At 52.7% G+C, this 14400-nt stretch overlaps 1 protein-coding gene across 7 annotated transcripts in view; it reads right to left on the reverse strand.

Annotated features, from left to right (window-relative positions):
- DTX2 (deltex E3 ubiquitin ligase 2) overlaps positions 1-14400 on the reverse strand; it is a 34732-nt gene that overhangs the window by 14759 nt on the left and 5573 nt on the right. For 6 of the 7 annotated variants that reach the window (XM_046665677.1, XM_046665681.1, XM_046665680.1 and 3 more), the window contains 2 exons: positions 7048-7396; positions 4723-5362 (listed from right to left, as the gene is read on the reverse strand). In XM_046665677.1, the coding sequence (XP_046521633.1) occupies positions 4723-5362; positions 7048-7315 (908 nt within the window). In that variant the 5' untranslated portion in view covers positions 7316-7396. Of the gene's footprint in view, positions 1-4722; positions 5363-7047; positions 7397-8960; positions 9076-14400 lie in introns of those variants that run through there. The other variant, XM_046665679.1, reaches the window with a different exon arrangement.

Below are 14400 nucleotides of genomic sequence, written 5' to 3' on the forward strand. Positions count from 1 at the left end.
GTGCTCAGGAAATAAAGGATGGCTCCAGTCCACTGTGCCACTCTTCCAGCTGCCAGCAACCCGACAACCTGCCTGGGTACAGCAACTGCTTCTGGAAGCTGCCCCAGATCCTTCCCTACGACCAGCCATGGGTCACAGAGCCCACGGGTGGAAACTACAGGGAGCTGGCTGGTTCTGATCCAAACCAGAAAACCTCATACCCTGCTGGTGCTGAAGCCGCCAGGGCCTCGCACAGGGTCTGGAGCACAGCGAGTGCTCCGGTATTCGTCTGAGTGAAGAAAGAGGTTGTTCTGTTTTTATTTCTGTGAACAACCTGAAAGAGAATAACCTGTGTGGCCAGGTCACTCAAATAGCAGCTTCTCGCCCTCCTCAACTATTCTCAACACCAGGAGAAGGATGGAACTGGATCTGGAGTGCTGAAAATGCAGTGGAAGGCAGGCTGGGCCTTCACCCCTGGGCTAAGGTTTCAGCCCCACTAAACTACTTAATCTGGAGCAAGTCCCTCCACTTGCTGAGCCTGTTTCTCCATTTCATTTTCTTAAAGGAAGATAATCTCTGATGGTCTTTCCAATTCTCAGGTTCTATAAGTGAAGGAATTCGAGAAGCTACAGCCCTTGCCGGCACGCTTCCTCTCCCAAGCCAACCCTACAGGGAGCACTGAGCTTGAGCCTTTAGCTAGGAAGCTGGGAAGCCGAAGCCTGGCTCTACAACTCCCCAAAACTAGGTGGCTACTCAGTGAGCTAGCCATCACTGGAGGGGGCCACGAAGTGGGGTCTTCCTTCGCCAGGGAAAGGCATGCATCTGAGGCAGAAGGCCTAGTTTCAGGTTCCACCACCAAGAACTGGAGCAGAAAGCAGACAGGGAGTGAGGCTTCCAAATGGCAGCCCGGCCTGGAACTGGGACCAGGAACCAGTATGCTCTGCACAGGAGTCTCACAATGCTGCCACTTCCTCCGTGACTTATCCCGGGTTCCTCCTCCATATGTTCCTGGATCAGAAGGAATGAGCAGTAAAAGCATCCAGCAGTTCCTAAGACAGGGCCTCTCAGGGGTGGACAGAACCTCAGAGGTTACCAAGCCCCCTCCACCGTCCTCAAAGGCTCAGACTAGCACAGTGTTCCCCGATGTAGGTACCATTTGCCCCATGAAGTGCCCTGCTTTGAGAATTTCTCCAGTCACTGCCTCAGGCACCCCCGCCCACCTCCCGCTTCTGGGTCTACCTAGTAGGCCCTACCTAACTTTCCTGTCTGGGAGCATTTGGAGGAGCTTCCAAACGGAGCTGAGAACATGAGACATGAGGATGTCTGGGCCTCTCTGAAGACAGGATTTGACAGCCCCAGGCAAGGGGCAGAGCTGGGAGGCTGGGCAGTAAGGAAATGCAAAGCCTTCCTCAGCCACCCCCAGTTTCTGGTTCAGGTTGGCCCTGGGGAACCTGTGACAGCTTGTGCAGTACAAGAAGCAGAAGGTGTGAAGCCTGGAGACCCCACTTCTAGTGCCCGCTCCACACAAGGCTGTGTGCCCTCAGGCCCGTCAAGACCCCTTTTCGAGCTTCAGTTTGTCTGAAGAATTCCAAAAGGCCCCCAGGGCGGGCATGAGGCTCAATCTGCAGCCTGACACAAATGTGCATTGTTTCCCAGGTCTCAGAGGAGCAAAGTGGGTACAGGAGAGCTGAAGGGCCCCCACTACATCCTGAAAGGCACAGCGATATTAGAGCAAAAGGAAACTTCAGGAACTGCTCAGCCCACTCCTCAGTCTTACGAGGGGAAGAGAGACGTAGACCAGGAACAGAGCTGACCCGGGGCCCCACCTGAAGCCCAGGTCTCCAATCACTCCAGCCTAAAGAGCCAGGCTGACGGCAGGCGGTGGGGGGGGGGGGGGGGGGGGGCACTTTTAGAGGCTAGAGAGCAGCAGCAGCAAGAACATGGCCGAAGAAAGCAATCTGGGAGAGACACTTCTAGTGCAGAGCAAAGCGCCTTGAGGCTCAGCCACAGCAAAACTGCAACAGGCCGCTGGTCATAACCACCACCCCAAGTCATCGAAATACTCGACAAGCCGGCACACCCTCTATTAAAGACAAGAGTGTGCGTGACACATTTTGGAAAGTTTTCCACCTAACATCATCAAAACAAATTTTGGTGCTTAAAGGGATAAAACTTCAGCTACCAGGAATTTACTTAAGCCCTGCAGCTGTGTGACAAATGACGCACCTTCTTGATGTATTACTGTCTACCAAGAGAGCCTCCCGGGGCCCAAGGAAATCAGTCAGCCAGAATTTTACCCAGATTGAGCAAGAAGCCATTTGAAACCACAACACTTCCACAAATTTTGATTTCGCTCGCTCCAGTGTTATTTCAAGAGGCTACCAGCAAATACAGTCAGTTACTGGGCCTCCCCAGCCCATGGCGTTGCCCGCCCCACCGCGTTCCCACATGGCAACTTTCACCTAATGCTCCTGCTGTTCATCTGGCTTGGAGAACTCTATCACAGCCTCCAGGGAGACCAAAGTGTCAAGTGTTGTCAATCCTCCCAGCCCTGCTGGGTTAAGAGGTCAGGTATTTACTAAGCCCCCTCTGGCTCTACAACACCCATCAGAGACAGGTTAACTCAGGATGGCCCCACTACAAATTAGATAGGGGAAAACCCTGTTTTTCAAAGCAAGGATAGGCCCATGCAAGTGAGGGCCACCCCTCCCAGATCCTGAAAAACTGGAGGAGATGCAGATGAACACCCACCTTAGGAGGCAGGCCCCTTTGAGGCTGTTTCGACTAGCACAGCCAGCTGGCCTGGTTCCCTCCTGGCTTACAACACAGGGCAAGCAGCAACACGCATGGCCCAGCAGCAAAGGCAACACCGCCTGGCCCACCCGCCCTCCCTTCTGTAACTTGCCTGGCCTGAGCCAGGAGAGCCCACATCAGCAGTCTCTCAGGCCCTCAGGGTGGGGAGGGGAGACCCCAGAGAAATATCAGGGGAGACCAAGGAGAGCCCCACACCAGAAGAAAACAACAAAGCCCATTAAGTCGCCTGGCTCAATCCCAGAACCCCAGCTCTAGAACTATCTAGAAATTTGCCTCAAGATAATTTGTAAGCCCTTAAGAAGCCCCAGGAGGCGAGGCAAAGCCCACCTAGGAGAAGCAGCTCCAGCCCTGCTGAGAAGCACTCTGGGCAGAAAGCCACAGCACACCTCTCTCAGAGAGGCTGAGCCGCATGTCGGAGAGGCCTCGTGGAGCACTGGGGGCCCGGACAGCACAGACTGCTCAGGCCCACGTGAGGGTCCACAGGGAAGGCCCGAGGGAGACCTCCCTGTGCTCCCAGTTCCCAGAAAGATCGCCGATCCACACGCCTCGACTCCCAGGAGAAGACGCCCGCCCCAGCCTGGCCCGTGCCCCTCGGTCTACAGGACTCCTCCACACTCAGCCCCAGGACGCCTGCTGCCTCCCTCCCACCCTGACTCTAAGAGAGCTTCAAGAACTCTATTGTCCCCCACAGCCCACTCTGGGGCCTAGGTTTAATTCCAGCTCTGCCACTTGTTGGCTGTGCTGCCAACCTCCAGCCTCTGTGTTCACCTGCAAGCTGAAGACAACACCCACCACACGGCCGTCGTGAGGACTCATGAAATCACTCACGCAGCCTGCTCAACAGGGCCCAGCTATAATATGTGCTCAGTGAATGGCAGCTGTCACTGTGTCTTACAGAAGCTGGCAGGGTCCTCTGAAACCTAGCTTGAAAAAATGCTAGAGGCCCAAGAAGCTGCTGAGAATGGTCTTGGCCACACTGGGCAGCTTCAGCCCTCACTGTGGTCAAGCGGGCAGGGCTGGGGCTGGGTGAGCGAGGCGGCACCATGATGCCAACTGGCCGATGTTGGTTCAAATCAACAAGACATGACTGACTCCCTAGGGATCAGGGCAGCCACAGGCCGACATGTCCTGTCACCTGCTGCCCAGGTCACCCTCTCTCAGAAATCAGCCCGATCCCAGCTAACACTCTGAATTCTCAGAATGTTCTCCTGGCCCAAGACTCCCAGTAATGATCAGTGATGAGGCACCTCATCAGTGACAGGCCTCTGAGCACCTGGGAGCAGCCCACTACACACACATGCTGGCCATGCCAGGGGCTTTCTCACTTCAAAGTGCCATGTGGTCTGGAGGGGGCCTATTTTATCATCCTTCTCAAAGTGCAGAGGGCTCTGGGCTGGACTGCACCAACACAGGGGCTGTCCCGTGTCACCTGTTGCCACTGCCCCTAACTCGGCATTTTGTTTTCTCTTCAACCAACTTTTAAGCACCAAAACTGGGTTCACAGCCTTCCTAACGGTGGGCTTAGGGAGGGGGCTGAATCTTCCATGTCTGTGTCTTCAGGGCCTGGCACACAGGAGGAGCCAATGAAATGTGCTCAGGTACACGGCACCAGCTATGCGGCACACAGGCACAGCCACAAGGCCATGAACTGCTCCACACAGAGGGCCTGATTCTCCTGAGCGAATGAAGGCATTACTGGGTTTAACCCCTACGGCAACTACCAACCCTCAAGTACAAAGGTCAGCTAGGCTCTGTGGGACGCAAGGCTGTGAACGGCCTTTGAACACACAAGGAGACGCAGGAGGGACGACCAAGGAGGCAGGTTGACTGACAGGTATTTGGGCAAGAATTTCCAGCTAAGTAACAGCAGAAACCCAAACCTGCTAAGGCATGCGGGTGGACAAAACAACCCTCCATAAGGCAAGATACCTGGCTCCACTGGCAGTGGACGGTGCTGGGGGCTGGTGCTGCGCTCCCAGGTGGGAGAGGCTGGAGCGGTAGAGGGGCTGGTTCCCCAGGGAGGGCGGCGGCACCCCACCCCAGGGGTTGGTGGTGTTCAGCCTGGGCGCAGACCTGGCCCCAGAGAGTGAGGGCTTGTTGTATGGGGCAAAGGCCTGGTGGGCCCCAAAGACAATGGCGGTCCTGTGGGGATGCTGGGAGACAGGGTACGCGGGGAGGTTGGTCATGGAGTGGCGGTAGCGGCCCGACACGGGGCCAGTTCTGCCGCTGTTGAGGCACTGATGGCAAGAGCAGGCGACTCCTGTGTGGCCTGGTGGAGCAATGATGGTGGTCACCGGGTAAGGGGGCCCTGCCTGGCGCCGCACGCTACGGCAGAAGCTCGAAGTCTTGTTGGTCTGCGTGTGGGTGCTGTAGTTGACAGTATAGTTGTACCCCAGGGGGGCCAAGTCCACGAGCTGGTTGCCCCTGGCCACCTGCTGCTCCAGATAGTCACAGACGCTGGCTTCATACGCTGTCCAGGAGCCGTCGTCACTCAGCCACTCCCAGATGATGCCCCGACCAGGGGCTGAGTGCTGGGGAAACAGGTGTCTCCGCACAGACCGCATGGTGCCTGTTTTAAAAGGAATATTTACACATAAATGGTTAATCTGCAAGCCCCCCAAAACCAAGAGAGTTTAAAAATTCATTTTCCCACAACCAAAATAAACCAGTATGATCACAGTGCATCTATGGTCATGCTGTTATTTGACCTAAAGCCTGGCATTGGTTATTTTTCCCAAATTTTGGGTGAAGGGTAGACAGCTCTCTTGAGGTAAAGAAACTGGGGCCCAAAGAGATCAAACAGCAGAAGGGTAGCCGCGATCCTCGCCAGGAGGCAGGGATGCTGGAAGCTTAGGACAGAGAACAGCTGTGGCTCAGACTCCAGGAAGCTCCTCAGATTTCTAATGCTGAAACCTATACAGCCCCACTTAAAAAACTGAAAACAAAAGAGAACAAAGAAAATTAAATCATCTGTAACCCAACCACCAAAAGGAAGGCACACAGTTTATATGGCAAGGCCTTTCTTCCCATCCAGTCTTTCAAGCACGTGCACTTAGGTGGCTGCTGACCACACTGGAAACTTCCTGCCGTTTTCATGTATCATGCCTTAAGGACTTCCTATGTCTCTACCACCTCGTAAAACTCAATAATTGTTACATAATTCTTTTATATGGATCTGCCATTCCCTTCGACTTCTCAAGTAGCAACTACTGGGAAGCACCCCATGGGTAGCTATTATTCTTAATAAACCAAACCTGAAGATTGAGGAAAAAAAGAAAAAAGACCACTTTGGGCCATGCTTCCAACAGCACTTGCCAAAAGCTGATCCCTGCAAACTTAACCACTCGGCCATGGGGCCAGCCCCTGGGCCAATAATTCTTTGTCATGGGGCCAGTCCTGTACATTGTAGGATGTTTAGTAGCATCCCTGGCCTCCACCCCTAGATGCCAGTAGCACCTCTCCCCACCATAGTCACGATAATCAAAAATGCCTCCAAACATTGTCAAACGCCCTGGGAGACAAAAATCGCTCCCAGTTGAGAACCACTGAGTTAGACGGACAGGGTATAGCACCGGGAGGAAGCCGGTGGCCCCATTCACAGTAACACTGACCAAAACACAAAGTGGGGCCAGCCTCATGGCCGAGCGGTTAAGTTCATGCACTCCACTTTGGCGGTCCAGGGTTTCACCGGTTCGGATCCTGGGTGCGGACCTAGCACCGCTAGTCGAGCCATGCTGAGATGGCATCCGACAGCACAACTAGAAGGACCTACAGCTAGAATATACAACTATGCACTGGGGGGCTTTGGGGACAAGAAGACGAAAAACACACACACACACACAAAACAAACACAGGTACACAGGAGAGTGAAGCAACCTGCCCAGGACACAGAGTTACAGTGCAGTGGAGCAGTATTCAGCACCAGGCCCTCCTAATCAGCATGGCGTACTACCTTCATGCCAGCCTGCTTGCCTTCGAATCTCTGCAGGTAGAGAGAGGCATCTTTGGTTTGGAAGACAAGGGAAAAGGGGCTGGGAAGGCCTCTAACTGTGCTCCCAAGGCATGCTCTCCTACTAAGGGGGACATTGCATACAGTGTGGTACCTGCCATCACTCACAGCACCCGCCTCCCAATCGCCTGCATTTCAGGGACAGGACGAAGCTCTGAGAGTCACTTCTATAACCCCGACACGTAGCACGGCACCCAGCCCAAAGCAGGTGCTCAGACATGTACTAGAGGCAAGAAGTGTCTTACCCGTGTCCTGGCGGAACTGGGTCCAGCTGGGGAGGTCGATGATGTACGGGGCCAGTGAGGGGTCAGCTTGGCCTAAGGGGATGCTGTGGGCCAGGCTCCCTAGGCCAAAGCGCTGGCCCTTCTGCTGGACAAATTGCTGCTCGATGTAGCTGCAGACAGTGGCACTGTAGGGATGCCAGGTGCCCAGCCCGTCCTGCCATTCCCACACGGCCACTGCCACGGGGCTGGCATACACCTGAGCCAGGGAAGGGCTTGGGGCCATGGCCATCTTCCCCAGGACTCCTCCCAAACAGCTTTAGACCACTCTGGGCTGGAGTCTTGGGTTCATCGCCCAGTGCTTCCAGCAGACCTGTAAACAGGACAGACAAGCAGTTACCGACACACACAGTGGCCCTGCCAGAGATGGCCTCAGAGCAGGGAAAAAATCATGCTCTTCCACAGTCGGTTTTTTCCAAACACCTTAAGGGCATCGTGAATCAAGTACCTGATCCTGCTTTTTGCTCAGTCAGCCACGAAGAATTCAGAGTCAACCAAGCAGCCTACCTACCTCTGCGGATGTTCAGGAAGATACAGTAGAGTGAATTTTGGGTCCTAATCATCAGCCCAGCTTGTCTTTTTACCAATAATTTCCCTCTGACCCAACTACTACATGTGTATCCTTTTATACTGTATGTATTTTCATGAGTCACCCCAAATCCTTCGTGGGCCAAGGCCATGATGACCCCTGAGATCTGTGTGAGGGCTCTACGGTTTCCAAAGCTGGTTTGTTTATTAACACCTGCTAGGCTACAGATGGGAACAAACTGTGTCAGAAAGAACCAGAGGCTCAAGGACACCCAGGGGGTCAGTGGCAGAGCTGGGACTCAAAGCATGGGTCCTAGCTCCACCCAGGTCTCCAGGCTGCCCCTTGCGGCATCATTAACCACAAAGGATGCCCTAGGCGGACATTAAAATCTCAGCATGCCAAAGCCCTCCCTCCCTGGCCTCTCTGCATCCCTCTCCCTGTGCCTGTGCCTCACTGGCCAGCAGGCAGGTCCAGAGAGCTTACATTCATCTCCCGAGACTTTCTCCCAGTCACTCCACCCCTCCCTCTTCCCTTGGAAACTCTACCATCCTTCAAGCCCAGCCTGCGCCATTCAGGGAGCCCTTCCCCGGCCACTCGGCACATGAACTTCTCCTTGGCCGCACCAACCAGAAGGCTAATGCCCATCCACACATAAGTACAATGACGTTCCATGTCTCTCTGCCCCCCCAGATGGCAGCCACCCAGGAGACTGCCTTGTCCACAGCCGTATCGCCAAGCCCAGCACAAGCCTTGTCATGTATAAGGGTCATAGTTCAAAACACGGCTGAACACAAGTGGAGGATGATTCTACGTTCTGCGGCTATCTGAAGGAGCAAAGAGGTCTGTGAACGCATTCCATCGTGTGGTACCCCGGAGCACCAGCTCTAGAGTCAAGAGGAACAGGACCAACATTTAGTGACAGACGCCAAATGTACCCGTCTCATTTCAGCCTAACAGACTGACAGATGGTACTTCTCCCACTTTATGGACAGGAAACCAAGGCTCAAAGAAGTCAAGGTCTTATTGAAGGTCACAGTATTCTGCTAAGTGGCAGCACAGAGAACCAACCCAGATCGATCTAGCTCTAACGCCCATTTTCTTAGAGAGGAAGGCTCAGCCTGAGCTCTGCCTTAGGCTCCACTTACAGGCCCCACTTGGGCAGAAGAAGGAAGGGAGAGAGGAACCCTCATCTCAAGCCCCAAGTCCCCTCAGCTCCTCGCAGGGCCCTGGTGCCAACAGGTTCCTAGTCACACCATCTGCTCTGATTACCACACAACCCCCTTAAGCACACACATCGAATTTTATCCTCATTTTGCAGAGGCCCAGGGAGTTACAATGGCTTGCTTACGTGGCAAGTAACAGGGCTGGGACTGAGCTTGTGCTGCTGTCCCTCGGACTGCAGACACCATCAAGGTTTCGGTGAGAAGCCACAGGCAGCTGCCCCCCAAGGGAGGGAGAGCTGGAGCAGCGGCGAAGAGGAGCAGGCACGGGCTCTGGCGTCACCTCGCCGCTTCCTTGCTCCGCTTGCTGTGGCATCATCTTGAGGATGGTATTTAAGCTCACCAAGCACCTTGGCCTCCCTCCCTTTCCCTGCCCTCACCCCCCACACCTACCCACCCTTCGAGCCTGGGTGAGGAGTGGCGGCCCCGGGCGGCCCCAGGCTACACAGTATGAGAACGCAGGCCATGAGTCAGGCCTGCAATCACCCTGAGCACACCTGTGGGTGGCAGGCCTGCCACTGAGCTGCCAATTGTTCCAACAAAAGCCCATATCCAGCCCTGGAAGATTAGACCTGGGATGCCCTCAGGATGGCTGGTTGGCTTATTAACTCAGTGCCTGCAATTAGGAGTCTCTGTAACCACATCCAAGAACAAATCACAGGACTGGCTTCGGAGCCAACTACTCCTGAGTCCGGACTTTCCTCCTGGCAGCGTCACTCATCCCTCAAGCAGCAGGGACCTCCCACACACCAGCGCATGTAGATGTCCCAGCATGCCCACACATCCCCAGATGAACCAACTCGCAGAGCTCTGCCAAACAGCCTGCGAAACACAGTCAAGAACTTCAGCTAAAGCTTTTCATGAAAGCGTTCAGCCCCCAGACTCTGGGCCCACCATGATCCAGGCCCTGTCGAGGTCCTGGAGACCCAGAGATGAGGAGGTCATGGTGTACAAGCCCCCCCCATGACTGGCCACGGTCCCCACTCATACCAAGGCCTCCACCCTTGGTACCTATATCCAGCCCTGTCAAAATCCAGCAAATGCCAGAAGATTCGGAGCCATTTCTCACCTCCCAGCCATTGATCCTGCTGGTATATGTGTCCAGACTCCTGTCCTCTCTCCACCTGAGCCCCCAAGCAAACAGCCATTTTTCCAGACTCAGCCACCTCCTCTCCTGAGCCCTCTGACCCACCAGAAAGGGCTGACTCCACCCTCCAGTGCGTCTTCACTGAATAACCTGCTCACCCAAACACGACTGTATTTACTGGTTTCAGTATGTCTCCCCATTGGAGCAGGAACTTCCTGAGGGCAGAGCTGCGGCAGACCTAAGCTGGGGCCGCGGCTCTTCAAATGCCCAATATCCCAGAGGGTCTGAACCCCCAGAGGACAAAAGCAAGGAGAACCTTCCGCTCTGGGGGCCTGGGGCACGTTTGGTGCAATGCCCAGAAACACCCACTGGTGTTCCACTTGAACACAGCAATTATGCACACACAGCAGTTGTGTCAATGCGCCCATTCTCTGCAAAACCTCTGCCATCACGAAGCTGCAGTTCAAAAACCTAATTTGTCTTGGCTCCTAAGAATGGCGGCTATTTAGGGTGTTCTTAATTATGACAATTATATTATAATCGGCCATGGAGAAAAGCCTCAATTTGGAGACAACCTAAACATCTTACAATAAGAGAATTCTTCATAAATTATGGTACATCCTAATGAGGAGATACAAGCCCTGCAAAATGTTTAGCAAAAGGCTTACAGACCTGAGATCATGCTCACAAGTTAACACAGGATGCGTAACTGGACACACTATGCTCTCAGGCAGGTGAGTGTGCCATTTACTGAGCACCTACCATGTGGCACACACTGGTGCTTTTGTCATCCAGTTCTCTCAACCCTCAACTGCCCTCGCAGGTAGGGACTATCCCCATTCTACAAACGAGGGAGCTGAGGCCAAAAGAAATTCAGAACTTATCCAAGGCCAGGCAGCCAGTCTGTGGAACCATGAAGCCTGTGTTGTTTCGATCTTATATAAAAAAATTTTTAAACGGCTGGGAGGTACACTCTTTTAATAGGAGTGATTAAATTCTAGGATCATTTTTCTTTAGCTCTTTCTGTACTTGCAAATGTTCTACAACGATCATATGACCTTTCATGATCAGAACAAAGTTATTTTTTTAAAAATATCAACAACTTTGACCACGAGAAAACCATCCTGCTTTCCCCTGCATTCTCCTGTCAGACATAGCTGCAAAGCCCTGTGCCCAGCGCTGTGGCTCTGAGGCACAGAGGAAGGCCGCCAGCCAACCATTTTCACACAGAAGAAAAAAGTTGCACGTGCCCACCAAGAGCCCTTCTATTTGCAGAGGATTTAGAAAAGCTTTAGAACAAGGTCTGAGCTGGCACAAGAATCTCAGCGAAAATCATCCTGCCTAACTGTGGGCCTCGGGGAGGGAGAACCACCCAAACGGGTCCCGGTGCAGTTGCGGCCTCCGGGAAGAAGGCCCCAGGTGTGGTTTCTAAACCGGTGCTCAGATCAAGAGATTATCAACTTGCCAACAAGTGAGAAGCCCGTTTCAACACTCCCGAGCCCACCAAAATATGTAACAGTCTGGACTCCGCCTGGGCCCGGCCATTTACCTTCAGTCCCCACTGCTGCCGCACTGTGCTCCCCGGCTGTCCTGAGCAGAGAGGAGCCCAGCTCACCCCTGTGCCGCAGCGAGGGGCACCTCCACTCGGCCTCCCCCATGCTCGGTGACCTCGGGACAGTCACCTCCCCTTCTCCATGCTCTACTACTCAGGCAGTGGGATGGGCTTTCCAGCCTTGTATGAGCAGAACTTTCCTCCAAATGTGTTCACACGCCACCCACTGATATGCAAGACGCAGAAACGTGCGGGTGCTCTTTTCGACACAAAAGTGGCCTCCATTCCTAATCTTTGCAGAACAGAGGGATTGGAAACCAGTGAGACCAGGAGGTGACTTCAAGTCCTATTTCCTGAGCTGCCTCTTTCGGGCGCTTTCCTGGGCCTGAAACTCCACACCCCACGCCAAGCAGGTGACACGGTGAGCATGACCTTAACTACAGCACAGCCTGCGAGGACTCCTGACAGTGCAGGCGGCCCCCGGCACCGTCAGGAAGCCTCCCCACGGACCTGGGAAAGAGGAAGGCCGCACAGGAACATCCAAGAAACCATCTCCTTTACTGAAATCGCTTTTTAATACAAATTTAAAACAATGAAATATTATTTTTTGCCTATCAAAATAGTAAAAATAACTTAATTTCAACACTCAGCGCTGGGAAGAGTACACTGAGACTTCACACGGCTGGGAAGGATAAAACCTTTCCAGAGAACAGTTTGGTAATGTACCAAAAGGTTTAAAAATGTTCACTTCCTTTGACCCAGTAAAGAATCTAACTTAAGGAGATTACAGAAAAACTTTGACATACAGACATATTCACCATGGCACTATTTTAACCAGGTAGAAGAGAAGCACAGAGGAAACTCAATAGAAATGTACCAAAATGTTAACAACGGCTGCCTTTGAGTGGAGAAACGATAGGAGACCTTTTGTTCAACTTCCTTATATATCTGAACTTTTCACATTTTCTAAAGTGAGAAAGTATCACTTCTGTTATCGGAAACAAACCTCTTTAAAATGCCCAACACTTTTAAAAGATCATAAATATAAACCCGACCACCACCACTGTTACCTACCATTGTCACTTTATTATTTTTTATTAATTTTTGGGGGTAAGCTAACATCCACTGCCAATCCTTTTTTTTTCTTCTCCCCCCCCCTTTTTTTTTTTTTGCTGAGGAAGACTGGCCCTGAGCTAACATCCATGCCCATCTTCCTCTACTTTCTATGTGTGATGCCTGCCACAGCATGGCTTGACAAGTGGTGTGTAGGTCTGCACCCAGGATCCAAACCAGCAAACCCCGGGCCGCTGAAATGGAACATGTGAACTTAACTGCTGCACCACTGGGCCGGCTCCACCATCATTACTTTAAGCGGCTGCTACTACCCCAGGGGAGTTTCACTAATAACAGGACTTGTCAAAGTACCACAGCATCTCCCTGCCAAGAGACGCATCCCCCATCCCTGGGCTCCAAGAAAATGCGTAAAACAGACCATGCAGGTGCCTAAACCATTGCAAGGTTGAGCACTGCAAGATGGGCCTTTTGTCTTGAGAGAACTGGCTCAAGCCCACGCCACCCAGGACTTACTAGGTCTCTGAGACGGAAGGAAACTAACACACGACTTGTCCCTTGCACACTGGGCTGCTGGAAGGGAAGTGACAACTCGTCTTCTAGCTGGTGCCCGCCTTGAGCCCCCCAGGGGCAGGTCAGGGCAGAACCTTCCAAACGGAGCTCAGGAAGCCACAGGGTGGCCGGGGGCGGGCTCCAGCAACCTACAATTCCCTTGTGGGCACCTCCTCCACCAGCACCAAGAACCTGCAGCTCTTTCTCCGCCAGGAGCAACCCGACCACCCACATGTAGTCCGAGGGCAGAGCCCCCGTTCCCAGGTCTACGCATGGGCCAAAAGGGGGACTGTGGCAGCAGTGGCAGGTGCACTGGCAGTGAGCACAGCAACGGCTACCAACAAAGACCTTACTATGCACCAGTCAGCGTGCTAAGTACCTCATACATGTTCTCATTTAATCCTCATGATCCCAGGGGGCGGGTGTTAATCTCTAATTTTATAAATGAGAAAAGTGAGGCAAAAGAAGATAAGCAACTTGCCCAAGAATAAGCTGTATATGTAAATGCGAATCAGTTTCCAGAGTCCACCAAGACAGAAGGGGTGAACTGATACTGGGCAAATCAGCAGGCCAGATGTGTGTCTGCCAACATAATTTTCAGTTTTTTAAAATTGAGCCAATGTTTAAAACTCGGAATATTTGCCATTAAAAAAAAAAACAAAAAACAAAGTCCAGATCTCCAGCTTCTCTTGAAAACCAGAAAAGTTGGCAACATTTGCTGGCCTGACCTAGATTCATTACCCAGCCAGCAACAACTAGCTGAACCACCACGAGGACAGGGACGTCCTCTGCAGGTTGCCACAGTTACCATGACTCCTCGTGGCAGGGGTCAGTCAGCAAACACTTCCTGTAAAGGGCCAGAAAGTACACACTCACAACGGGGATCTGTTCTGAGAAACACATGCACTGTTAGGCGATTTTGTGGTTGTGCGAACACCACAGAGCGTACTTACACAAACATAGATGGTATAGCCGACTACACACCTAGGATCCACTACAATCTTAGGGAACCCTGTCTTATATGCGGTCTGTTGTCGACTGAAACATCATTATGCGGCACGTGACTGTATTTTAAGCTTTGCAGGACAAAAAGCGTCTGTTGCAACTACGCGACTCTGCCATTATAGTGTGAAAACAGCCATAGACAACATGTAAACTAACCAGAGTAGTTGTGTTCCAATAAAATTTTATTAACAAAAACAGGCTGGGGGCGGGATTTGGCCCACGGCACATGGTGTGCCAACCCTGCCCTACTGCCTCTCCACAGCTATCACAGCGCGCCCACTGCCATCGAGTTGAGAAATCC

This window comes from Equus quagga, chromosome 7 (assembly GCF_021613505.1).
Source record: "Equus quagga isolate Etosha38 chromosome 7, UCLA_HA_Equagga_1.0, whole genome shotgun sequence".
Taxonomy (NCBI): Eukaryota; Metazoa; Chordata; class Mammalia; order Perissodactyla; family Equidae; genus Equus; species Equus quagga.